This window comes from Oryctolagus cuniculus, chromosome 15 (genome assembly GCF_964237555.1).
Source record: "Oryctolagus cuniculus chromosome 15, mOryCun1.1, whole genome shotgun sequence".
In the NCBI taxonomy this organism is placed as follows: domain Eukaryota; kingdom Metazoa; phylum Chordata; class Mammalia; order Lagomorpha; family Leporidae; genus Oryctolagus; species Oryctolagus cuniculus.
In genome coordinates, this window is record NC_091446.1 from 12,173,335 (window position 1) to 12,199,889 (window position 26,555).

Sequence of the window (26,555 nt, forward strand, 5' to 3'; positions counted from 1 at the left end):
GCCCCAGGCGCAGGCGACCTGTGCATTGGTCCTGTCTGGCACAAGCAGCTGTGGCCACGCCAGCCCACATGGCAGCCTGTTGGGTCTGTACCACGCAGATTCCCTCTCTGTGCCCCCTCGCAGGCGGCCTTGCATGTAGCACGGAGCCCCCTCACATTTCCATGTAGCAACACCGCAAGTTCCATAAGGTTGCACATGTAGAACTCACTCCAGCTGGAAATGACCAGTACAGCTGCAGCATGTGTCCCTGCAATGAGCTGTAGGTCATTCCAGTGTCAGCAATAAGATCCTCATGGCCGCCACTCCCACCCCCCATCCTACACCTGATGCCATGGCACTTCCCGCCATTTCCGAAAAGGGACCGGACTTGAGTGGTACCAAAGCCCCTCCCCAAAGTCTGCTTTTTTAAAATTCAATGAAGCCCCACCCCAAATACTGTCGCTGCTGCCGCCGCGGGGCGCACCACTACACCCCCATAAAAGGGCAGGGGATAACTTGTTCAGAGTTTTTGTATTTTGTGTTCTTGTTTGTTCATTCTCTCTCCCTCCTTGTCTCTCTCTTTCCCAACTTGTTGGGGGTCTTTGTGTTTTGGCTTTTTGTTCTCTTTCTCTGTGAAGCTTTCCTGCATGCAATCCTCCAATGTGCACTTGTGTTTTGCTGCTGCCCTCTGCATACCTATACGCCTCCACCTTGAATTCTTCCACTTGTGGAGGGCAGAGCCTGGAGTAGCCCAGCCCAGGGCCCGAGACCCACAACGGTTTGAACACACAGCGAGGTGGCAGCTACCAGGGGAGATCTTGGAATGAACCTCCCTTGCAGTCAATTTGTTGTTTAATTCACAGTCTGAGGTGTCTCGTCTGGCAGCCCAACTACACTAATTTTACAGCACCTAGGAGGCCCAATGCTTGTTGCTTCCACACACTCTTCCCTTAAAGATTTGGATCCAAGGAAACCTATGGAGAAGCTGGACAGATCTGACCAGAGTTCAGACAGTCCCTTAGGTCATTCAGCTTTGCTTCCGTGACCAGGTTTGTAGGATTTAGGCATGAAGGGGGCGCAGGGACATCACCACTTCCATCAGCGCCGCCTGAGCAGCGCTGTTGGTCTCTGAGCCTCTACTGGTTCAGGGTGCTATTCCACTCGTGAGTCCTCTTCTCAAATAAACGCTGCTAAATTTTATTTTTTTGAGGTTTTACTTTCACAAGTGGCAGGGCACTGTTCCAGAAAGCGGACGCGCTGCCGAAGAAGGACCATCCCACGGCGGGACAACTTGGGGACCCCAGCGCCAGGCGAGCACCTGCGGGGCCTGGGACCGAGCCGGCGCTCCGGAAATGGGCGCAGAGAGAAAACAAGGAGGCCGGGGGGAAGATGGATGAGAAGGAGCCCAAGGGCCCGGAGAGCGTCCGCAGCGACGGACGGAGTCGGCACTTTCCTCCCTCGGCCGCACCGCAGGGACTGAAGAGAACAAAGCCTTCAAAAGCCTTCGGAAGCACCAGATAAACGGTGCGAAGAAGGGAGGAGGAGGAGGAGGCAGAAGAAAGAAACCACTTCTTCTGGTCCCACTGGAAAGCCAGGCCGGGGGAGGCCGGTTGCCATGGCGACCCTGGGGCCAGAGCGGCCGCCGCCCATTGGCTGAGAGGCCGGAGCCAATGAGAAGGCGCAATGTTGACGGGGTGTTAAGATGGCTGCCAGTCGGCCGCTTCCTGACCGGTGAGTATGGGTTACTGCGGGGCCGGTTCCCGGCGGGCGCGGGCTTCGACGTGACGGGTCCGGGAGGCCCCAGGAGGGCAGCTGAGGAAGCCAGCGTGGGTAGTGTCCGTTCCTCGGCCGAGCTGCCCGGAGCGGGCTAGGAAAACTGCGGCCTGGGCCCAGGGAAGCGACAGCGGAGGTGGCCTCCGCTGTGTGGACGGGGCGTCGCGGCAGAGGGTCCGTTCGTCCGCCTCACCGCGGCCAGAGTGAGGGGGATGAGGAGGCTGCGGCCGGCGGAGACGCGCTGGCGTTTCCTTGCTGTGCCGCGGGAACCAGCTCCGGTGCGGGCGGAGCGCCGCCGTCCGAGGCGCGAGGCGGAGTCCCGCGGCTTGCGGCCGCCGCGGGCGCTGGCGCCGGGAGCCTGCGGAGCTCGGGGGTGCAGGCGGCGGCGGAGGGGTCCCTTCGCGGAGCCGCCCTCTGGCGCCCCCGGACCTTGTGAGTGCTTAGCGGCATGGACGTCGAACGAGCCCTGAAAGGCCACTGGCGACTTGTCTTTCCGAGCAAGGTCGGGGGCCAAGCCTGCACGAAGCAGTCCAGTGGAAGCATTCCGCCTGCGTGCACGGTCCTGCCCAACGAATGGGGCGTCTGCGTGAGCAGGCCGGCAGCTGAAATCCGCGCCCGGGCCTGTGGTTCAGGTGTGCTCTCCGTAACTTGTTAACAAAAGGGAACGCATCTCCTAAAAGCAGGTGGGACATCCGCGTTCATGTTGATGTAAGATGCTTGAAAGAAAAGAAAAATCTTTATGTAGCCAGTTCCAAATCAGAAAAACTGATTTTTGTGTAAATTATTTAACAAGATCATCAGATCTTGGTGAGTGGTGGTTTCTGATAACTGGACAGGTGAGGTTAAGTTTAGATCAGACAAGATTCAGATTTCGGTGGTCATTTCTAACTGAATACAGAATTTGAGAAAGAAGATAATTCAGCTTGATGAAAATGGAATTTAAGTTCTAGAATATTAAAGCCAGGAAACATTTACCCATTGAGCTAATTAGATTATGCTTTATGGGTTTTGGCGATCAGAGGTTGCCTGGTATTCCAGAAGATATGAGATTAAATTCAAGCGCCTGAATGTCACTTTGATGCATGCAATCTAGTATAACATCTTGTATAAGTACAGACGAAAGTGTGCTTAACCAAATTTTAACAAGGCCCTCGTTACAGGCTAGAATCACTCTTCTCAAATTTTTGTCTCCAAAAATATGTTACCGCTGAAAGCTCTGCCCTCTAAAAGTGAATGATTTAAAGCCATAGAGTTCTACTTTTTTTTTTTTTTTTTTTAAGGATCAGTGGATGGCAATGTATTAGGCACGTCAGTTGCCTCATCCACAGAAAGGGTGTAAGGTAGTAGTTCCTAGTGCGGGTTGTCAGGAGGGTTAGTGGTGAGCCAGTGCTCTGCTCCTTTTTCTCTTTCTAGTTCCGTGTCTTACTGTGCCTGAGCTCCCCCCACCCCCACCTCGGTGTCCCGAGGTGCAGAATCTCGGCCAGCTTGCTGGCCAGACACAGACCTTATCCCCTGAGTAGGGGAGGTTCATCAGGGTTGCATCTGGCTGGGAGAGAATGGAGTGTGGCTACTCTGGGTATTTGGGCACTTAGAATATTAAGATCATCAAGAAACAGTTTAGAGCTGAGAGACATCTCACAAATCTCCTGATTAAACTTTTGTTTTGTAGCCTCTGAGTGGAGAGCCAGACAGATACAACTGCTTGTCCCTAATCCTGTTGCCCAGGACTGGAAACCATCTCCTGGCTTTCAAGACCCAGTGTCTCCTCTACCCAGGACCTCTCAGTCCTGGCGCAGCCCAGAGCCCCTTTCTTATCATTTGCTATCCCGGTGGATTCTGTACTTTGAGAGATGTGTTGACTAAACGTGTCGGTCAGTTGCCTCTCCTGTGAAAATCAGGCCACAGCTCCTAATCCGAGCCTGTGGTGAGCACGTGGAGAAGAATGCGGACTGCCTCGCCGACTTTGGGGCTCCTCAGCTAAAGGTGATGTTTCACTGGGAGGAGGAGTAAAACATGTTGGGCGCTTTGAATGTTGACATTAGCTTAGACACCATTACTGTCTTTATAGGGCTTGGTAGAGACCTTAGATTAGGAACCCTGAACTGTGCCCTGTGCTGTGCATTGTTTTCTGCCCAAGTGTGCTAAATAACGGCTATGGTTGGTTTTCCAGTGCATAAAAGAGCCTAGCTAGTGAGACTGGGATGGTACATGAATATTTCCAGTGCGTGGAAAACTCTGTGAGCCCAGGACTAAAGGTGTGTTGTGCATAGCGCTTGCAGGATGTTTCTTTAGAGCAGTTGTGGGATGGAATAAGTCCTATCTCTGGAGGTGGATGGAGGGGCTATGAGATGGAGAAGTGATATTCAAAACCAGAGAGAAAGGGGGATTCTGAATCATTTACATTTTCCTCAGAGCTAAAATGATTACATTTGCAGTTATTTGAGTTGCAGGATGAAAAATGAAAGCTTATGAGTTACTATATCGGTTGTTAAATGCATTTGGCTATAGCTACACTTAAATATGTTAAGTTTCTATTTCTCTGGTATTCCATATCCCTTGAGAATGGCTGAGTGGATTTTCACAGTTAATGGGCAATGTGGGATTATCTGCTTTAAAATAAAGAGGTAAAAAAAAAATTAAAAGATACAGTCTAAAAGGCATGGGTAAGAGACTTTTGGAAGAAATGGAGATTCATCCTTAAGAGCAACCGGAACAGGACTAACAAGAGGCCTGATGTGGTACCGGGGCAGAGTGTGTGACCGACGTGCGTGCTGTAGGAGACACTGCAAACAGGAACCCCAAGTGCAGTGGCCAAGCAGCCACTCGTACGTCGTGATTTACGGTTGACGGACAACTCTGTGAGTGGCAGCCGTTACCTGCTGTCATCGGCGCCTACAGAGTCGTCTTATTTCTTTCCTAAGTCACAGGAAAGTGACACATGGCTTGAGAGATTTCCAAGAAATGAGTTCAGAACAACCTTATTTGAATTTTGCCTTATTTCCTGGATTTGGAAGTGGATTCCACTTTTCTCTGTAGATTATACTAGGCAGATGCTATACTGAGGACAGGTCTTCATCAGCAGAGTTAAAAGTGGATAAATTTGAGAGTCCAAAAAGCATCAGAAGTGGTAACTGCTCGAGGCTGATGAGGAAGCCTGGGGGGCCGCGAGACAGCTCCGCAGAGGGAAGCACGTTTGGGTGCCCATTGCGTGGGCGACTGCCCTGCAGAGAGGCTGAAGCAGTGCGCAGCAGGAGACCCTTGGGGCACGTGCATCTCATGAACACTCACACCTAAGGTCTAGGCTGACTACCGACATAAATTTGCTGTGTGTGGGTATGCGTCCTTCCATGAGGCTAAGGATTTTTGTTGTATGTGCTTCTGACCGCAAGGTCTTGAAGAGTGCCTGGTACACAGCAGGCATGTAGAAGGTTCTGGGACAAGGAAGGAAACAGTGATTCCTGACGGATCCCAGCAATGCTAAAACATGCGGTTTGTTGCTGTTCTTAAGTTCTTAATGGACGATGAGCCTACAGGGATGTCAATGGCAAAGTCCTGTTGTAGTTGACTATAGTAAAGGAGTGGTTCTACTCAGAAGAGTAGAAATATTTTTGTTAATAGTATCACTTCTGTTTTCCAATATTGGCTTATTTTTACAGGATGTCCTTCATGTTGTTAGAGTATCTCAGGACTACCTCTGTTGCAACCTTTAAAATCCACAGGCCTTGTTTAGGAATGCGTCGAGGTTTTTTGGGTGCTGGAGCTTATGTAATTTTCTTTAAAGAAAAAAAAGGAATGCAAATTCTGAGTAGAAAATTAGGTTCCGAGCTTTGAAAGAAACTGTGCAGATGAGGAGCCTGGAAGCTTAAGCTCCATTATTTTAATTTGTCTCTCATTTTATTACTCCACTCAGAAAATCAATACCAAATTTTTTTTTATAGAAACTTCATGGAAACCAAGGAAGTAAATGATTTGTGTCAATTGCTAGGTGAATGCAGCACAAATAATAGAAACTTCTAAGCTATCTTCTGAACACTGCCACCCATAATAGAAGTGAAAGCATGCGCTGTGGTCAGAGAAACAGAGCAAAAAGCACCTGACATTTATTAAGCCCCTTGGACCTCCTAAACACTTTCTTGCGTCGCTTACCTCATTTAATCCTCAGAAAACTCTACAAGCAATGTAATGATCCTTGAATTCAGATAAAGACGCTGCAGATCGGAGATCTGAAGTGATTTCCTCACTGGTAGTCTGTGGAGTGGTGAGATGCCAGACTCCTGAAAAAGCCAAGAGAGTAACTTGCTGAGGTTATTTCAGAGAAGCAACCGCTGATGAGGCTGAGCCAGTACCACAGAAGTAAGACCTCATTCCTTGGACCTGGCAAGGAGTCCTTAAAAAAGAACAGGAATCTGTTATTCAGCGTGGTGCAAGCCCCCTGGTGCCTTTGTCTCTGCGAGAAGGGTGATCTTTGCTCCCTGGGTTAATCACAGTGTGGGACACAACACCGAAAACACATTGCGCTCCTGTCTCACTCCTTATGGTAGTAAATCATGGGCAGGACAACCAACTTTGGATTGGATTGTAGACATCTTTTGAAGGATATAGTGCTGGTTCAGCATGTATGCTAAAATGCACTGAGCTTTCATAATTGTAGCAGATGAGTACAACTCTCATTTCTTAAATCACTTTCATCAACTTAACAATGGTTAATTGTTCTAACAGTGAGCCCTGAACTTTTAGCATTGGTTTCTTAACTATAGTGTTATCACTCAAAAAACAAAACAAAACAAAACAACCCAGAACCAAAGCAGTGCATGTTTGTTAAATTGTAAGTACTGTATTTTGTTTGGTATTATTTTAGCAAATAGTATAAAATTTAGAACCAAGACGTCTTTCTTACTACTATTTATGTAGCTTCAAAATATTTGAAGTAATTGTTTTCCAGCTCCTTAGAAAATAAGTTCCCCTGAAAGTTCTCTGCATTCATTTGCAGTGAAACGGTCACTTTCTTTTACTCTCTGATTGATACAGCGTGAAGTGTAATATTTTAATTTTTAAATTTTCTGTAGAGTTTATTGTTAGACTGTTAACATTCTTGAGAATGTTTAACTGAATTTCACTTTTTTAGACAGTTATCTTTATTAGACAATCAAATCCTAATTTCCTTACTTATCTGTAGGTGTGTGCTCTAAAAAGCTTGTTAAACTGCTGTAAAACTTTTTTTTACTTATACAAGATTTTAAATATGTTAATATGAAAGTTTTACTCTGTTTTTAGGTTTTTTTAGAAGGAAGTTCAGGTACCTGTTTTCAAGTCATTGGTGTAATTATTAGGCTCCTGGGTGTCTTTTAATGGTTTTAAAATCATTTTCATGGCTACTCATGTAATATATATGTCTAAATTCATCTTTTTCCTGTAGAAGAAAAGATGTGGAGTGGGCTGCTGCCTCCTGGCCTAAATGAAAGTGATGTTGAGTCAAATTCTGAAGATGAAACCACACCAGATAACTCTGGACTTAACTCCCAAGACGGTGAAGAGGATGGGACTATTAGGAACACAGAAATCTCAGATTTACCCACAGATGGACCAAAAGCTGAAACAGAGACGATTGTAAATGCATATGAGACGTGTCCTTCTGGAATTCCCTTAAACATGTGGAATGTAGGTTTTCCCTGACGCTATCCTTATTAAAGCCTGTGTGTGTGTGTGTGTATGTATGTGTTTTCTTGGGATATAACAGTTAGGGAAGATGGACTCAGAATACTTTTACTATTTTATGAGTCATTGGCCACTTAGATTCTTGCTTTTAGTTTTATTTTTCATAAAAAGAAAAAGGAAAAAAAATCAGTACATATGGTTAGCTGTTTTGCCTACCATGATACATGAGGAGTTTGTATCCTCATTTTTGTCTTTATCTATCTGAGTCATTGGGTATCACTTAGATTATCAAATAATTTATTTCAAAACCAGTGAATAACAAAACTTAGGTTGTAAGAACTTGAAGAACAGAATCTCAAGAACTCAACCACTTTAATTAAATTGATACTTTATAAATACCAGACTATAATTTTATTGCTTAACAGATGTGTTATTTTTATTTTAGAATTTATTTATTTGAAAGGCTGAGTGACAGGCAGAGACACAGACATCTGATGGTTTATTTCCAGTGGCCCCAGCAGCCCCAGGCTGAAGTCAGGAGCCAGGAACTTCATCCTGGTCTCCCATGTGTGTGGCAGAGGCCCAAACACTTGGGCCATCTTCCACTGCCTTTACAGGTACATTAGCAGGAAGCTGGATTGAAAGCAAAGCAGCCAGGATTTGAAAATGGCAAATGGCAGCTTAACTGCTGGTCCCCATTTGTTATTTTTAAATGCATATTTTTCTTCAATGTGTGTTTGCCTCTCAACTTTTTTTTTTACTTTTACATAGAAATTTCAAGAATTGCATAAAAAACATTCTGAACAGAAAATCTCAACCTCAAAATTTAGAGGGAAAAAAAGGAAACGCTCCAGAAAAGGTATTTTGTTTTAATCCAGGTGATTAGTAGTGTTAATACTAATGTATAACTGAGTTCAGTAATTTTTTAAAAACATACTTTTGAAGTAATGGTTGAATACTGAAGTATTGACACTTTGTGAATTCTTTTCAGATAAATTGAAGAATGAAAAAGAATCTCATGGGTAGGTAGAATTTAATAGTTGTCTATCCTAGGCTATGTTATAGGACTTGTCCAAATTGTTGAGCTACTTTTTTTTGAGCTGATTAGACATGACAACTAGTATTGTAATATAATTGTAGTAACCAATTAAAATGAGTACATTTTGTGTAAAACAAAGCAAATTTAATTCTGTCTCTGCAGTGAACAGTCCTCAAATGAAACCCAGTGGAAGGAGCTTACTCAGTATTTTGGAGTCAATGATCGATTTGAACCCCCTGTTAAAAAGAAAAAAGTTGAAAAAGTAAGATCTTTTTTATTGGATCTTATGTTACCTCATAGGAGTCTTGCCTAAAGTACTTGTCCTCATCAGTTCATTCAGTTGAAAAGTTAAAATGTTGATTGTGTCTCAGAAAAGACGTGATAAGTAAATTCTTAGTTACACGTCATTTTAAAATGTTATGAAGCAAAAGAACAAACAGTTTGTTATGAAAACGTGGGAACCTTCCTTTAGTTTGGGTGCTCAGAGAAGGCCTTTCTTTTTTTCTTTTTAAGATTTATTTATTTGAAAGGCAGAGTTACAAGGTCGGGGGGAGATCCTGATCCTCCAGCTGTTGGTTCACTCCCCAGCGGCTGCAGTGGCCAGGGCCAGACTATGCCAGAGCCGGGATCCAAGAGCTTCATCCTGGTCTCCCACGTGGGTATAGTGTCCCAAACATCTGGGCCATCTTCTGCTGCCTTCTCAGGCCATTAGTAGGGAGTTGGATGGGAAGTGGAGCAGCCGGGACATGAACCGGCACCCATATGGGATGTGGGCTTTGCAGGTGGCAGCTTTAGCTGCTGTACTGCAATGGCAGCTGCCCAGAGAAGGCCTTAGGAGTCACCATCTCACTGAGACCTGTAGGATGTGCAGAAAGCCCTGTTTGTAGAGAACGCCAGTGCAGAGTTGGTAACACGGGCAGCATCCTTGGGCAGGTTCGTTCTGCAACATTAGAGTAAGAAACCAGCCTGGCTGGAATGGAGTCAGCAGGGCAGGGGATGGGTAGGCAGGGACCAAGGTGTGAAGAAGTCAAATGGTGTAGGAAGGAAGTGAGTTTTATTCAAAGTGTATCATTATTTATTCAAAGAGCATCATTAAAAGGTTTTAAGTCAAGGGAGTGGTTTGATTTATGTTTGAAAAAATCATCCCGTTATATGGGGAATGATGGCAGGTGGGACGAAAGTAGGTAAGAGAATGGATAGGAGACTGTTTTAGGCGCGAGATAGATGGTAGACCAAACAAACATGGTGCTACTGAAAATTAAGAACAATGGATGGATCTGAGGCGTAGTAGAGAAATAGAATTAGCAGTGTTTGCCTCTGGGTTGCATGTAAGGTGGTGGGGAGGGCTTGCAGCATTAAGGAGGAAGACTGAGTGTGCAGAGTTGTGCCTTGGGCAGTAGTGCGCAGCGTGATGCTGGTTTGGGAGGGGAAGATTTAGAGTGGAGCCTGTCTGCATTTTGTTTTGGAGCATGGGTGTGTTGCCTGGAGAACAGGTTCAGAGTGGGTGGCTGGTGTAATGAGATAGGGGCTCAGGGTGAGTGTGAGCTTGGCACTTGTGGACGTGGGGAGCTCTCCGTCTGTAGAACTCAGTAAAGGCTGCAGTGCATGGACAGTGTCCACAGTTTCCGGGAACCTGGAAATCAGATGCGAGTGGTCTGGCAAGGGTGCATGGGGCTAGGTGAAGCTCAGTGTATTGTATTCTGTGTGTATGGAGGGACACTCCTTGACTCACAGTTCGTTGTGTGTATTTAGAAACCTTTGCTGTGTTCTAATCAGTTGCTATTTCTCACAAGAAACCTTTCCTTTTAAATTCTTCTTGGGATGGATGCTGTCACAACAAAATTCTGTATGTAAATTTTTTTATTTCAATTTTGCAAAGAATTCTTGCCCAGAAATAGTCCCTAGAACACTGAGGAATTGGAAGCAGGATCACTTTCTGTGGCAGCTAGTCCCTGCTGTGGAGCAGTCTCCTTCCTGCACATGTCCAAGGGGGGCAGTTCCTACAAAGAAAGGTCACTGGTAAAGCTGGAATGAAAACTCTGGTTTCAGGACCACAATCTGGGTTTCCTGGCCGCGCTGCAGAAGGGGTGGTAGCCATTTGAAAGTGTGATTGCCGTGTTCCCTTTGCAGTTCTGGTGGGCTGAGAGGAGGGGCCCGGCCGCGGGAGTGGCTGCGCTTGTCTGTCCAGTCCGCTCTAGACCACCAGGGAGGCGACGCTGCGTCCCCTGTGCCTTCTCCGGCGACCTGCTGTAGGGTCGCAGCCACTGTCCAGGTTACTCTCTCCCAGAGTGAGTGGTTGAATAGTGGTTCTGTAGGAGGTATTTGTAAACTTTTACTTGTGAGTGAGATAGTTTTTGGTTTTCAGCTGTTTGCAGAATGTGTATGTTTTCTTATAACATTGTTGACTTTAGACTGTCTCAGTTGTTTCTTAGTGAAATCAAAGCCATGAAATGAACAATTTTAGCCTTTCTAAGGAGAATTGAATTTTGTACCATGTGTCTTTGTTAGAATTTCAATATTACTGAACTTATGAAACTGTATCTTCTTGATACTGGTTAAGTATGGGTAACTTCTTCATTGTCTAGAACTTGGAATTTGTGTGGAGTTAATTTAATATAGGATGCTAGGATTCTTTGTGCATAATCTTTTAAAGCAACTCCTTTTAGGAGCCAGTGTTCTGTTTCACATTATGCATTTGATGAATTCTAGAATAAAATTTTAAGTCTTAAGCAACATTTTAAAAAGAGATCTTTGTTTAAGGGAAAATGTAAGACCTCTTTTAAGTTCTTTTGTAATCACCCCTGATCTATGTTATGAGATCTATGTTATGAGATCTATGTTATGAAAACTATGTTTTCCTAACAGTGGTTGTTCCTGTCTTTAAATGGTACCTGGATAAGAAGTTGTGGCTGTTTCTGAACAAGGAAACCGATGCTGGCCAGGCTTCTATCTGTCCAGAGTTTTGCCAGCACTTAATATTCAACAAATGAATGCAAGCGAAGAGGGAAGGGAGGATTTAGTGGAGCCCGATTATTTCTTCTCGTGAAGTTCCGTGTAATTGCATGCTCCAGGTTCATTCATTTTTCTGGGATCACCCTTTTTTGCTGTTGTGGTAAAGTCCCTACTGTGAATCCACAGTGAATAAACTTCGAAGAATGTCCACATTCGAGGCACAAGGATAAAAGCTAAGAGTAGGTATTGAGTCCAGCAGATAGTAGCCCCTGCCCTCACCATCTAGAGAGGATCATGAAATTTTGTGGATTTTCAGTCCGTTATCTTACTTATCTGGCGCAGAGGCAGGTCTGCTCCCTTGTCTCTCTACCAGAGCCGTTTTATTTTGTATTCATGCAGCCCTCAAGAATGGTAAAACAAAGCAAACTTCTTAATCTTGTCTGTTGTGCAGTCTTTTTGTTTGGAAAGCTGCCAAGAATGTCTGTTTACAGCACTGCTGTCGCTGGCTTCCAGAGCACACTGAGAGACTTGTGTTTTTAAATATAGTCATCGTAATATCCAAAGCTGGTTTTATGTTCTTTGTATTAAATATAGCTATAATACTGTGTTTCTGGCAGCAGTTCTGGGACTTACTAATAATTCTGAGATCATAAAATAATTATCTTGAATCTATGTGGGAATTTATTTAGAATAGACTTTTTAAAAAAGATTTATTTATTTATTTGAAAGGCAGAGTTACACAGAGAGAAGGAAAGGCAGAGAGAGCGAGAGTTCTTCCATCTGTTGGTTCGCCCCCCAACTGGCCGCAATGGCTGGAGCTGTGCCCGTCTGAAGCCTGGAGCCAGGAGTTTCTGCTGGGTCTCCCATGCGGGTGCAGGAGCCCACAGACTTGGGCCATCTTCTGCTGCTTTCCCAGGCCACGGCAGAGATCTGGATTGGAAGTGGAGCAGCTGGGACTCAAACCGGCGCCCAACTGGGATGCTGGCACTGCAGATGGCGGCTTTACCCACTATGCCACAGTGCTGGCTCCTAGAATAAATTTTACTCATTAACTTCACTAAATGTCTCAAGTGTTCTTTAGTTGAATCAATTTGATTAGTCAGTAGTCATTTTTGAAGTAGTTTTATGCTTACCTACTAGATGCTTTTTGAATTGAAAAACTAGCTGTACTTTCATTAATTTTTAGAGTAATTGTACAGTGTCTGGTGGTTTTTAAAAGTTGTTGGTGAGAGGAAACTGCTGTTGTATTGTGTGGCTTTTTTGTAGCAGAGTGCTTTTTCCAACCACTCCAATACATGTTTAAGTAAAGTGCTGGCTGCCTTGTATACAGGAGGTGTACGGGTGTGCTATTGGGAAGGAGGCATTGGTCGGGGGAGGCTTCTGGTGGTCCTGGGAATTTTCCCTAGTGTCAGTTACGAAGTGTTCTCCTTGGATCCCCAAGTAATCCATGTGGGTGGGTGGGGTGGGCCACTAGTGTTCTCATGATACAGACGAAAGAACTGAAGCTGAGCACAATTTGTCCAGACAGACAGCAGCTCAGCAGTGAAATGACACTGTGAGCCTAAGTCATTTGCTTCCAAAGGTAGATGTTTCTCAGTAGCTGAACTTGGTTTCTTACATACTGGGCTTAAATGATCTAAGTGGGTGAGACTTGCATAGGTATGGAGGTGACAGATCATAAATTAATATATGAGTTAGTACATAAGAATAGTTCCCCCCTTCTTTATGGAGAAATTGCAGCCTTTTTACCCCTATTTTGTCCTGTCACAGTAAAGAAAGCTTCAGTGGATAATTCATTTGTATTAAGATTTAAACATTGATTGTGTTATCTAAGTAAAAGGTGTAGTAGCAGAACTTCTGTCATATTGGCTTAAAGGCCTTTAATCAATGATTTTTTTTTTTAATTTGTAGGTAATAGTACTTTTTTTAACAGCAGTTTTTTTTGTTTTGTTTTAAGATTTATTTATGTATTTGAAAGAGTTATACAGAGAGAGGAGAGACAGAGAAAGAAAGAGATAGAGAGGTCTTCCATCTGATGGTTCACTCTACAATTGGCTGCAATGGCTGGAGCTGCGCTGATCTGAAGCCAGGAACCAGGAACTTTTTCTGGGTCTCCCACGTGGGTGCAGGGGCCCAAGGAATTGAGCCATCTTCTACTGCTTTCCTGGGCCATAGCAGAGAGCTGGATCGGAAGTGGAGCAGCCGGGTCTCAAACGGGCGCCCATATGGGATGCCAGCACTTCAGGCCAGGGTGTTAACTTGTACCACAGCGCTGGCCCCAATGAATGTATTGTTAAAAGATATTCTGTATGTATACACATGGATGGCTAGTCCATAATATTAAACCTGGTGCCAAAGGTTTCTTAGATAATTGTAGTCATGACTTCCTGACAAGCTTAGCAAAACTGTTCATTAGAGGTTAGTTGTTGCCTGTTGGGAACTTCTGAGGCACTGTGCTTAGAGGAATTCTCCACCTGTGGCCACATCACCATCTATAAGCTCATTGTTGGTGCTGGATTATCTTTGGCTAAATGTGGTTCTAGCCACAAGGCAGCTTAGAAGTCCACCATGGCGTGGCAGCTGATCAGCAGTGCCTGGTGCCTCCTGCCTCTCCTGGGGCTTGGGAGATGTCCTGGAGAAGTCAAGCAAGGCTGCTCTTGGGTTCAGCTTCAGACTTAAACTAATTAATGGAATCTGAGTTATGAGACCATTTACTGACTCAGATTTGAATTCTTGCGTTTGTTCTTAGTCTGAGCCTTGAAGAGCTCTGCTGTGGTCTGTAACTGTAAAGATGAACCTTGTTCTTTGCATTAGTGGTGTTCTGATATTTAGATAGAATAATAGCAACGGCTGATCATTTACCGAATGACGGCTATATTCTAAAAACCTGGGTAAGTATTTTAGGTATATTTTCCTTGACTCTTAATGTAACCTCGCAGAAAACATAGCTTTACTCTCATTTTATTGCTCCTAGGCAGTTGCAGCCCATGGAGTTGTAGAATCTCACCAGGGTGCTTGCTTAGTTGCTGAGTAGGAGAGCTGGGGTTTGAGCCTGTCTAGCCTCCCCACCTGTGCTCCTGGAATCTGTTAGGGACTTAGGGTCTTAAGAAGGTGGAAATGTTACACAGAAGAATTTTTTTTTAAATAAGGTAAGTGTTTTTAACGCACATGAGATGTTAGTATGTTCTTAAAGAAATAGGAAGTTTAGGTATAGACATGGAACTAGAAATTTCTTAGAACCAAAGAAGTGATTACATTTTACTTAAATTGCCAAAAAGAAAGAAGGGAGGGAGAAAAAGAATTATATCTAGTTTATATTATAAATTATAAATATTTTATAAATAATTATATCTAACTATTACTGTTGAAATTTTTAACAACTTTTAGAAGAGCTAACAACAACGTTGAAAAGAAAGTGTAAAGCTAGGATTTTATTTCTGGGAGGGAATTTTGGTTGCCCAAGCCAATCCACTCATTGTCTTTGAGGACACTGAGGCTTGCGAGTCAGTGCCCTCTCACCCGCTGCAGTGGCCACGTTTCCTGACTGCCAGCCCAGCATCCTCTCTGCTTTGCTCTGCCTACAGCCTGAGATGCTGCTCATAATGGCTGGGGCACTGGGAGTTGGTTGGTGCTGAGAAGATGCATTTGTAGTTTCAACTGATTTATTTCCACATGAAAATTATACCTTTGAGCTCAGTGAGCCATAGGTTTCTAGAAAGAGGCAGTGTTCTTTCTCCCCTTTGTGAAATGAATCTTTAAGCTGTGGCTCCATGGTAATGAGAGGAAGATTAGCAAGTTGCTGATCAGCTGACCCCCCATCCTCCAGATTGTTCATGGGAGTTGCTAGAAAAAATAAAGTGGTGTTTTTTGTTTGTGTGTTGGTTTTCTCCTGTCACTGACCCATGATACTTCTAGGTGCTGGTGTAGAGGAATAGCCACACCCAGGTCTTCTGTCCTCCCAGGAAGCCTGGGTAATCAGAAGGGAGCAGAGCCGCTGTGTGGACCAAGCAGGACAGGCTCATTAGTGACCAGGTGGCTTAGGTGAAAGATTGGAGCAGAGCTGAGCTGCTTGATTCATTGGCTAGGAGCAGATAAGGTCAGAGTTGAGGTACCAGGTACCCCAGAATTTGTAATTCTCAAGGAAAATTGATGTTTTCTATTAATGAATTGTTTCGTGTATTTCAGTGGCATCCGAGGAGATACCACATATTCTGCACAGGAAGGAGGGGTTATTAATGTTTTCTAAATAAGATCACTTCTTCCAGTGCATACTGAATAGTGAGTACTAAGTTGCACCTGTAGGTAGCTCCGGGAGCCAAGATGGAGGTGATGTTCTCCATGTCTTCAAGGAATGTGTTTCCGAGTGTTGGGGTCGATCCACGTGTGAACAAGTACAGCAGCGTGTGGCCCTTCCTTCACAGTAGGAGTACTGCCACCTGGGTAGTAGAATTCCCTTGGGAACTTCCCCTCGCAGTGGATGTGTAGTGGATGGTCCCAGTCTGGGTGGGGTCCTTTGAGCACAAGGCAGGCGTGGGTCACTGTGCTGTGAACACCTCCTCGACAGCACATAACCCGGCTGGGGCCTCCTGCGGGGGGCGCTGGGCTGCATCCTGGGATGCACCGTGCTGGTGGACCTGGAGTCTGCCCTTCCCGAGGTGGAACACAGGAGGGGAGGCAGCCACACCACTCACTGTGGTGTGTGTCTGGCTGGTGGAGACGGGAGGGGCTGTGGCAGCAGAGAGTGCTGGGGGCAGGGGAGTGGCAGAGTAGCTGTGCAGGGCCGAGGGGACACGCCTAAATGGAGAAAGTGACATTTAATGTGAGCCTCAAAGAACACTGAAGACTTTTCAAAGGGATGCTCATAGGAGTCACAGGGACCATGAGGAAAATGGTGAATGTGGCCAGAGATTCGGAAGCATAGTGTTGCTAAAGGTGGGGCTGAAAGTCACGTGGGGACCCTCTTGTGAGGGGGTTGGATGCTGTTCAGAGGGAGTAAAGAAATAGGTGTTTGAGCAGGGCAGTGACATAATGACTGTTTTAGAAAGGACCAGTTTGGAGATGTTTATAAAATCCCAAATATGGAATAATGAGGCTTGGAAGAAGCACAGAGGGAAGAACAAGAAACTGCAAAAAATAAAGTGCAGTCAGGAGCAAGAGATTGGAGACACTGAAGACAGCTAAGGATTTGTCAAGGGCAGCGAGGTAGGAGAGAGGTAGGTCAGAAAGGGGTAAGCACGTTGTAGACAATAAAATCAAAGACCCCGCCTTTGAGGCCTTCAATGTGAAAATGACTAACAAGTGGCTGGAGGTGTCGATCTTAGGATGGGGAGAAGCCAGGTGTTTGAATTATCTAGAGATGTAATTAAGCACATCAGAGTCCTAGGACTGAGTAGATCACTGGGGAAGGTGAAGAGTGAGAGGGAGAGGAAGCTGATCGTATGACCTTGAGGACACTGTGACTAGGGCAACATGAGGACGTGGTAGATCATTTACGAATGAGGATGCAGCATAGATGTCTGTGTGGTGCAGCAGTTAAGTCCCTGCTTAGGATGCCTGGATCCCTTATCAGAGTGCCTGGTTCAAGTCCTTGCTACTCCAGTTCCAATTCAGCTGCCTGCTGAAGCACTTGAGAGGCAGCAGGTGGTAGCTAAAGTGCTTGGATCCTGGCCACCCATGGGGGAGACTTGGTTGGACTTCCAAGCTCATAGTTTTGACCTGGCCCAGTCCTGGTTGTTGGAGGCATTTGGGGAGTAAACCAGCTGGAAGATCTACCTATCTTCTGTCTCTACCTTTCAAATAAAAAGTGAAAATAAATAAATAAAGTTTAAAAAAGAATGAGGATACAGTTGTCATAAATTTTAGCTCACATTGGAATCAAGTCATGAATTGCTGGACTGTATCCCAGAGTTTCTAATTCAGAGACTTTGCAGTTCTAACAAGTTCCCACTGCTAGTCTAGAACTCACACTTTGAGAACGTTGTCTTGGATCCAGTTGGGCAAGGGTGATCTTAGTTGCAAGTTAGAGAGGAAGGACAGGAGAATCAGGAAGGGACAGGTAGACTGTGAGAGTACATGTAGGAGCTCCAGGGAATGAACCTCCAGGTGAGGACAGAGCAGGTTCTGTGGGTGAGGAGTTGGGACGAGTGGAGAGTTGTATTCAGAGAGCAGCCTTCCGCGTGGTGGAGCTCCCAGGTCTCTACCGTGACCCACAGCAGTCCAGTTCCAAAATACTCTTCTACAGGAGATGAGACGGAGCCTAATGCAACCCAGTGTGCTGCTTCCTTCCTTGAGGAAGGTCTCATGGTCCCCCTCTCTTACCAAGTCATCTGGACAAAGCTGTGCCTAGTCATGGAGTTGATGTGCATTCTGGCACAGCTCCTTCCCTTTGCATGGACAGAATAAGCAGTTCATGGGTTGACACTGTTCACAGGCCAGAGTGGATACACAGGCCACCGTTGGAGTGGTCCTGGTGTGAAGTGTAGAGTTGGAGCTCCCTGAAGATGCAGGATGGTGGGGAAGTGAGTCCAGGGTGTTGTTTGAATTAGGGGAGTTCTGCAGAAACACAAGGAAGGGAAACTCCTGAAGACTGGTAGATGACCACAGGGCAAGGACGAGGAGAAGGCACTAGAGCCGTGTGGCCTGTGGCTTCCAGCTACACTGAGGAGCAGGCGAGTAAGATAATTGACCTTCCAAGCCCTTCGCTGGGGTTTGTGAGAATAAACAGTGCCCACCTAACAGACATCAGTGACCGCCTCACTGGTTTTGATTCCATTATCTTTTTAGACAAATTATGTTGTGGTTATTTTTTCAGTAACAAAATTTCTCTCAGTTGACTGGTATAATGAAGAAATACAGTGATGGGGGAGACATCCTTAGGACTTCTGTTACTAGGTAGGGCAGGAGAGGCCTAGGTGAGACACTCTATAAACTGAAGATGCAGGTTAAAGGACACAGGAGATAAGCCATTGTTAGGGTAACATTTCTTAGAAGAGGCAAGTATTAAACCAGCTAAAATATTCTTGCTGTAATTGTTTTCACAAGCCAGAACTCAGTTTATGTTTAAGATTTCCCATAAGTATATAATAAGTCCTACCTAGTGACAATTTCCTGAGTAACCAGTGATTATTCATTTTACAGGGGTGTGCATTGTGGAGCAGTGGGTTAAGCTGCTACTTAGGATGCGCGGATACCATATTGGAGTGCCAGTTCGAGTCCTGGCTACTCCACTTCTAATCCAGCTTTCTGCTAATGAATCCTGGGAGGGAGCAGATGATGTCTCAAGTGCTTGGACCCCTGCACTCACACGTGAGACCCAGATGGAGTTCCTGGTTCCTGGCTTCTGCCTGACTTAGCTCTGTTTTGGGAAGTTGGGATATAAAGCAGCAATTGGATGATATCCACCTCTCCCCAACTCTTCCTTTTAGAAAGATGAACTTTTAAAAAAAAATTTCCATAGGAAAACAAAATGATTAGTGCAGATAATTTTCCTCTCATGTTTAATATTCAGTGACATGGCCACAGTCACAGACTGATGGGCTGTTGAATCAAAGTCTTAGCTGTAGGAATGGGCAGTAGAGAAAAGAAGCCGAAGGTTGTGGTTGAGGACATGGGCTCCGAGCAAGCCTGGGTCTGTGGGATGGTTGTCCTGCTGACACACTGCGCCTCTGGCCAATTTATATGTATGGTGGCCGTGTAATATATAAGAGTGTTTCCTCATCTTTAAAACAAGGTAACAGTGTTAGGAGGATTAAATCAACATTCTTACAGTTCTGAGTCCTGGAATTATATCTATAATTTTTGTAACTATTATAGTCCTGTGTCACTTAGCAACTGAAGACACATTCATCTTCATGAGACATCACACAAACTAAGATGGCTGCAGCGACACTGGGTGATACAGTGGTGATACAGTACAAGGAACACCTTGTATATGCAGTCCGTCGTTGACCAAAACCTCAAATGTGGCACATGACTTTTTTTTTTTAGGATTCATTTATTTGAAAGGCAGAGTTACAGAGAGGGAGAGAAAGGGAGGCAGATCGGTGTTCTATCTGGTGGTTCACTCTTCAGATGATCTCATTATCTGGAGCTGGGTCAGACAGAAGCCAGGAGCTTAGAACTCCATGCAGTTCTCTGGAGTAGATGGTAGGGGTCCAAGTACGTGGGCCGTCTTCCATTGCTTTCCCAGCACGTTATCAAGGAGCTGGGTGGGAAGTGGAGCAACTGGGACTTGAACCCGTACCCGTATGGGATGCTAGCATTGCAGATGGTGGCTTAGTCTTCTGTACCACGATGCTGGTCCCGATAACTGTATTCTCATTAGCCTCGTTGTTATTAAGGGAAAACATAGACTTTGGATTCACAAAAATCTGCATTTGCATCTCTTTTTAATTAGTTCAAGAAGTTATTTGACCTTGAGAAAAACCTTGTAATATATGTGAGACTTCCATTCGTTCCTGGAAATAGTGCCAGCCACCTTCCTGGGTTAGTGTGAGGATTCAGTGGTCTTTGTGAGTGATGTGTACGAGGTCATGTGATGGATTTGGCTGGCAAATGTCTGCCTTTGTTTCCTGCCCTTGATTTGTAACTTTCCTCCTTTTCTAGTCAGGCCTCGAGAAGAGGATCGACCAGGCTGTGGAGGAGTGGGATGTTGAGAAGGCCGAGGAGCTCAGCAACCAGCTGGCTACGCGCGAGGTGAGTCAGCCGAGATGCCTTTGTCTGTGCTCCCGAGTTGTCCGAGATGCATGCGGGTTCTTTTGTTACCGTTAGTAAATTCACTGCTAAGTGTGTGACCTGAGGCATTTCTTCTTGTCCATTTTCTTCCCTCTTGTTCTGCATTTATTTTTTTAAATTTTTTTTAGATTTATTTTTTTGAAAGGCACAGTTACAGAGAGGCAGAGGCAGAGAGAGAGACAGAGAGATTTTCCATTTGTTGGTTCACGCCCCAAATGGCTGCCATGGCTTGAGTTGGGCTGATCTGAAGCCAGGAACTTCTTCCGGGCCCCTCCCTGGGTGCAGGAGCCCAAGCCCTTGGCCATCTTCTGCTTTCCCAGGCCGTAGCAGAGAGATGGATGGGAAGGGTGGCAGCTGGGCCTCGAACTGGCATCCATATGGGATGGCGGTACTGCAGGCGGCGGCTTTACCTGCTATGCCACAGCGCTGACTCATGCCACGTATTTTTTAAATTCAAGATTTCATTATTGTCTTCAGTGTCTTTAAATTATTCTGGTCTAAAACTTATGCTGGGGATAACCCTTAGATTTTCCCTAGATCTAAAGTTGTTCAGGTCTGACTAAATGGCAGTTTTCTTTTTCACTTTGCATCTCTAACTCAGCCTGGAGCAGCTTTATGCTCTGAGGTCACATCCCTCACCTTCCCTTGACTCTTGCCAAGATGCTTTTTTTACTGCACACTCTGCACATCCTCCTGTCTTCCAGGCAATTTTCAGCCTTTCCTTCCTTTGATAAAACCTGGTAGATACATTGAATATTCTTTTTCCAACTACAGAAGGCCCTAGAAGACTCTCAGGTCCCTGACCTCCCCAGCTGAGAATGTGCCAGTGTGAAGAGCTCACATTGCTACATGTGTGCTGTTGTCAATGTTCTGTGATCCCTTTCGGTCCTTTCTAGGAAAAAATCTCCAGACCATGGCATCTGCGTCTCAGGCCTGGATCCTTCTCTGCTTTGCCTCATTCTTAAGCCGTAGTTAGTACTTGCTGTGTTACTTGTGTAAGCTGCTGCTCAGTGTTCTTACTTGCAGGTGAACTTTTTCCAAACTAAACTGGAAATGAACTTGCTGTTTCATAGACTCGTCTGTAGACGTACTGTTGTGCTCTTTCATCGCCAGATGTCACAAAATCTGTGACTTGCATCTCTTCCTCCTCTATTTTTGCCTGCAGAACTTCAGTATCTTGTGACTTTTATATTTTTATATAGGGAAAAAACATGTTCAGAAGAGGGGCTTAGGGGTTCTGAAATTATCTTTTCTGAAGCCTTTTAAAATCAATTGTGCCACTAAGTACTTCTGTGTATAATATGTGAGTGTATGTGTGTGTGTATTGATGGCTAATATAAAGAATACCATAGTCTTGGATGTTAGCTAGGGCGTAGGCAAGAAGTAGCATAAATAGCAGTTATATGGGCCGGCGCCGCGGCTCACTAGGCTAATCCTCCGCCTAGCGGCGCCGGCACACCGGGTTCTAGTCCCGGTCAGGGCGCCGGATTCTGTCCCGGTTGCCCCTCTTCCAGGCCAGCTCTCTGCTGTGGCCAGGGAGTGCAGTGGAGGATGGCCCAGGTGCTTGGGCCCTGCACCCCATGGGAGACCAGGAAAAGCACCTGGCTCCTGGCTCCTGCCATCGGATCAGTGCGGTGCGCCGGCCGCAGCGCGCCGGCCGCGGCGGCCATTGGAGGGTGAACCAACGGCAAAGGAAGACCTTTCTCTCTGTCTCTCTCTCTCACTGTCCACTCTGCCTGTCAAAAAAAAAAAAAAAAAAAAAAAGCAGTTATATGACCTTTCAAAAAATAAAATGTATACTACATTTAACATAGGATTTATGGTTTCAACCGCTTTCACGCGATTCCCCAGTGCTAATGAGCACATTTGTGTTGTTGGGTAGCCACCAGCATCGTCCATCTTCAGAGCTCTGTTCGTCTTGCAGGACTGAAACTCTATGCCCATCAGACAGTAGCTCCCTCTTTTCCCCTTCACAACCACCTGTGTCCCTGTGAATCTGACTTCTGTAGGTCCCTCTTAAGTGGATCCTGTAATATTTGTCATTTATTGTCTGATGTGTTTCACTTAGTGTAAGGTTTTTGGGATTCATAGGTGTTGAATGAATCAGAACTGTCTGCCTAAAACTGAATAATACTCCATTGCATGCATGTGCTAGATTCTCGTATTGTTACATTTTGTGTATATTTCGGTCTATAGGTGGACACTTTTGAGTTGCTTCCACCTTTTGCCTGTGGTGAACAATGCTGGGACAAACATGGGTATTCAGACCGTCCTCTGCATCCTTGGTTTCACTTCTTGTGAGTCTGTACGAGAAGTGGAATTGCCGCACTTTGCTTGCATTTTCTTATAAGATACCGTTCTCCCCTTCCCATCTTACAGTACTTCTGTGTTTACAGCGTGACACTATTTTGTCTCCAAAGTAACTATATTTTTATTCACTGAGTAAAGCTTTTATTATAGATAATGGTATTTTATTGCTCTTATTTTCGAACAGAAAGATACTGGTATTACATGTTTATAAAATGAATTTGAAAGTGTTGAATGGTGCCTCAGACTAGGGTTTCACTGTAAGCCGTTTCGCTGGCTTCTTCAGTGTGAAAGGTGCATATCCATAGGTGGGGAGCTGTGCCAAAGGTCACTTCTAGAATTCTCTTCAGCGAATGTAGCATCTGTGGCTTGTTAATAAGTAACTGGCACTTAGAACTTACATGTTCATCAAAGCGCTGTAGAAATAGTGGTTTAATTTCTTGGCTAGCTTGAAAGGATGGAAGACAGTGCTTGCCTGTCGCCTCTCGTGGCTCTAACGACAGTCCAGTGAGATGTTGTGTTGGGGTGGGGCTTGGTTTGAGATCTGAGGGCTTTCAGAGCCTGGAAAGCAGGCAGGGCAGCAGGCCCCTGTCACTGGTGTGGATCTCGCTGGAGTGGGGGCTGCAGAAGCGGGGGCTGCCTGGTCTGAATGCCTACCTCACTTGGATCAGGTTCAAACCTTTCTAGACAGCTGGTGCTTAATGCCTCCCTGGTGGTGAGGTAGTGCCATGTGTTGAACAAGTATCTCCTGAACCCCTTTAGGATTCCAGGACCATGTTACTGGCTGCGGTGGCAGACAGTGTACTGAGTAGCTCTGGAGAAGGCTGGCACGTAAGAAGTACCAGCAGGACTGTGGACTGTGGCTCCCTGTTGATTTTAGGGTTGCTGTGGGCTTCTGTCTTTCCACTGGTCTCTGTGCTTGTCCAGTGTTCCTTTGGGAAGCCTTGATAGTTATGTATGTTCTGATCTCTTCTAAATACAAGAGTGGCTGTGAGCAGCGGAGCCCCGGGTCAGCGAGTCTCTGGCTCGGCCTTGCTCAGGAGGAGAGCGTACTGCAAGCCTGGTCGTCGGCACTGAAGTGAGGGCTCTGCGTGCCCACTGCCGGCCGCGCGTTGCACTTTTAATTTTGGTATTTATTTGGGAAGCTGACAGAACTCCTGGCCACTGGGTCACTCTCATAATGGGGGGTGGGGGCTGGAGCCAGAAGCTGGGAACTCAGTGCAGGTGGGTGGCAGGAACCATCACCACTGTCGTGGAGGATCTGTACTGGGGGAAGCCGGAGTCAGCATTTGGAGCTGGGACCGTGTGGGACTCAAGCATGTTAACTGTTAGGCTACACACCAGCTCTGATTCTGTGATTTGAACACATTTTACTGTTAAAAAATAAATAAGGTACTTTTGAGAGTTTCCTATTTACCCTTCATCCAGGTACCTGAAATGTCAGTATTTTACAACATCTGCTTTCATTGTTTCTAATCTATGCACTTTTATTTAAATTTTCTAATTATACCACTAATTTCCCTTATAACAAAAAAAAATTTTGTTTTCCCACTGTATTTTGTTGCCAGGTTTCTTTGGTCTTTATTCCTCAGTCTATGTTTCTCATGACCTTAACTTTTTTGAAGGATAGATAGAGGTCAGTTATTTTTTAGCATGGCTCTCAAGTTTGGCTTATCTGATTTTTCTTCATAATTAATTTCAGCTATGCTTTTTTTGTCAGAAGAAATCATAAAAGTGATGGTGTATCTTCAGGGCAGGCTACCCTGGGCCATGAGCTATCTGTTCGCTCCATTTATTGATGGGTTACTTTGAGCATTTGATTAAACTAGTGTTTCTGTTTCTCTATTGTGATGTTACTGTTTTCCCCTTTGTAACAGATGAGTATCTTAGGGGACATGGGGAGTAATGTGAGACCCTATAAACATTCTGTCTCTCATACTTTCAGATTGCTAGTGTTAGCATCCACTGCTTATATTTTTTTTTCTGATTTTGCTTGGGACAGTTAATATTATGGCGATTATGAAATGACTTTAGATTTTTAGCAAGTGTTTTTTTTTTTTCTTTTGAAGTTTATTGTTTATTTGCAAGGCAGAGATACAGAGAGAAGGGGGAGAAAGAGAGAGAGAGATCGATTGATGTTCCATCCACTGATTTTACTCCCCAATGGCAGCAACAGTCAGGGCAGGGCCAGGCTGAAGCCAGGAGCCAGGAGCTTCTTCCGGTCATCCACGTGGGTGTGGGGTCCAAGAACTTGGGCCATCTTCCACTGCTTTCCCGGGTGCATTAGCAGGGAGCTGGGTTGGAAGTGGAGCAACTAGGACTCGAAACAGTGCCATATATTTGGGATACCAACACTGCAGGTGGAGCCTTAACCATCTATGCACAGCACTGGCCCCTAGAAAGTGATCTGATTATATTCTGTCTTTACCTGGCAATCCAAATCTAAAATTTGGCTTCAGTGAGATTTGGATTATAGAATCTTTTCTGTATTTTAAATCTTTGGTAAAACTGGACAATTGAATATAGTTTTCCTAAACAATGCACCTGGCTGGGATGGGGTCACTGACATTTAACCCACCCAAGGTTTTCAGCACTGGTAAGGAGAGTAGATATTTTTCTCAAGTATTCTTTTTATTTCCAGACAAATGCTTTGTCCTCATAAAATACATTTATTTAGTGTGGGATTATAGAATTCTGATTGAAAGAAAGAAGTTCAGATCCTGTTTTCTTCTGTGTGTAAGTGGGAAAACATCTAGATATTTGCTGTGTCGACACAAACAATGGGAAACTAATTGATGCCACCACTAGTTAAGGACTAGTAAAGAGGAACCAGTCAAGATGGAACTCTTGAATGGATGGTTGAGTTTGTGAAATTTCATTTTTTGTATTTCCCCCAAGTGCCAATCACCACAGATGTGAGAGATGGGATTTTGAGAGGCTGTGTGAGTTTGGGCCAGAAGCCCTTCTGGATTAAATGTGTACATGCACGGCGGTGTTCTTTAGGAAATCAGGTATATTGGTTTTCAATCAGTCACATTTTCTTTTTTCACGAAGCAGTGACTGGGACCTGCTGATAAAGCCTTTGCTCAGAGGCACAGATTCCAGAGTTCCGAAAGCCTTTTCCAGCCATAATAAGTGAAACTAATTTTTGATGTTTAACATTTATAAGCCTGTGAAACCAATAGGGCAGCGTCAGTAGAGAGAAAAATGAAGCCAAAGTAGAACCATGTTTGAGAATAGGCCTTGAAAGCAGTTCCTCCAGAAAACAGCATGCCAGAAATAAGGCTGCTGGCGCGTCGTCCTGTGGCACAGCAAGCCCGCGTTTCCCCAGAACCTTTGCTGTGAATTAATGATGACGTTAGGACGTGCGATCGGGCTGCAGGGGATGACTCCTGTTCACATGTGTGAAGCCAGTGTGCTGCAGTTGGTGTTGTTTGGAGACTGCCTCCCGTTGGTGACTAGGTTGTTAATAGTCTGGGAGGAGAGGTGAAGTGGGAATGTGTAGCTGGGCTTTTATCGTGGGAAAAATAGTGCTTTACGACATTTGTTGTGCAGAAGAGGTATTTGAGCCTACTTGTGACTTATTAACCTCAGGCTTGGTTACTTGCTAATCACTGATAATGACCCTTACAAATTCCATCCTTCTGTCCAGTCTTCCTGACACTTTGTCTTCATTATCATCTAGATCATACCAGTGTATAGAAATCAGAAGAAACAAGTATTTTGAAATTAAATTCTAAAGCCTGGGTCTAACTAAGTAGGCAGCAGTTAGATTGACTCTCATATTTTAGGAACAAGGTTTTACTGTAGGCATCATTGTATTAGTGTTTTGGCAACGGAACAGTGTGTTCCCACCATCTCATAAGTCATCCCTACGTTACCTAGATAGATGGCTCGGGTCAGCTTCAGTTATGACTGTACAGTGTCAGGGCAGAAATGAGTAGGGAAGAGAAGCTACCTATAAATTTTATTTGAACTTTGTGTGACTTATGCTTTTAAAGATTAAACTTTTTCTGTAAGTAATTGAAAGGGTCACTACACTTGACTCCTTGACAACACCAGTACTTCAGGTTGTAACATTGAAACACTTTCATGCAAGCTAGAATGAGAAGTTATG

At 44.9% G+C, this 26,555-nt stretch overlaps 1 protein-coding gene across 8 annotated transcripts in view; it reads left to right on the forward strand.

The window, feature by feature from the left end:
- Positions 1–1,555: 1,555 nt before the first annotated feature.
- Positions 1,556–26,555, forward strand: part of FAM204A (family with sequence similarity 204 member A) — a 34,373-nt gene continuing 9,373 nt past the window's right edge. The window contains exons 1-9 of one of the 8 annotated variants that reach the window (XM_008270593.4): positions 1,652–1,710; positions 2,255–2,435; positions 3,422–3,735; positions 3,923–4,007; positions 7,169–7,410; positions 8,179–8,266; positions 8,399–8,429; positions 8,609–8,708; positions 20,003–20,092. In XM_008270593.4, coding sequence (XP_008268815.2) covers positions 7,177–7,410; positions 8,179–8,266; positions 8,399–8,429; positions 8,609–8,708; positions 20,003–20,092 — 543 coding nt within the window. In that variant the 5' untranslated portion in view covers positions 1,652–1,710; positions 2,255–2,435; positions 3,422–3,735; positions 3,923–4,007; positions 7,169–7,176. Of the gene's footprint in view, positions 1,711–2,254; positions 2,436–3,421; positions 3,736–3,922; positions 4,008–7,168; positions 7,411–8,178; positions 8,267–8,398; positions 8,430–8,608; positions 8,709–20,002; positions 20,093–26,555 lie in introns of all 8 variants that reach the window. The other 7 variants (XM_051824212.2, XM_008270592.4, XM_051824214.2 and 4 more) reach the window with 7 other exon arrangements.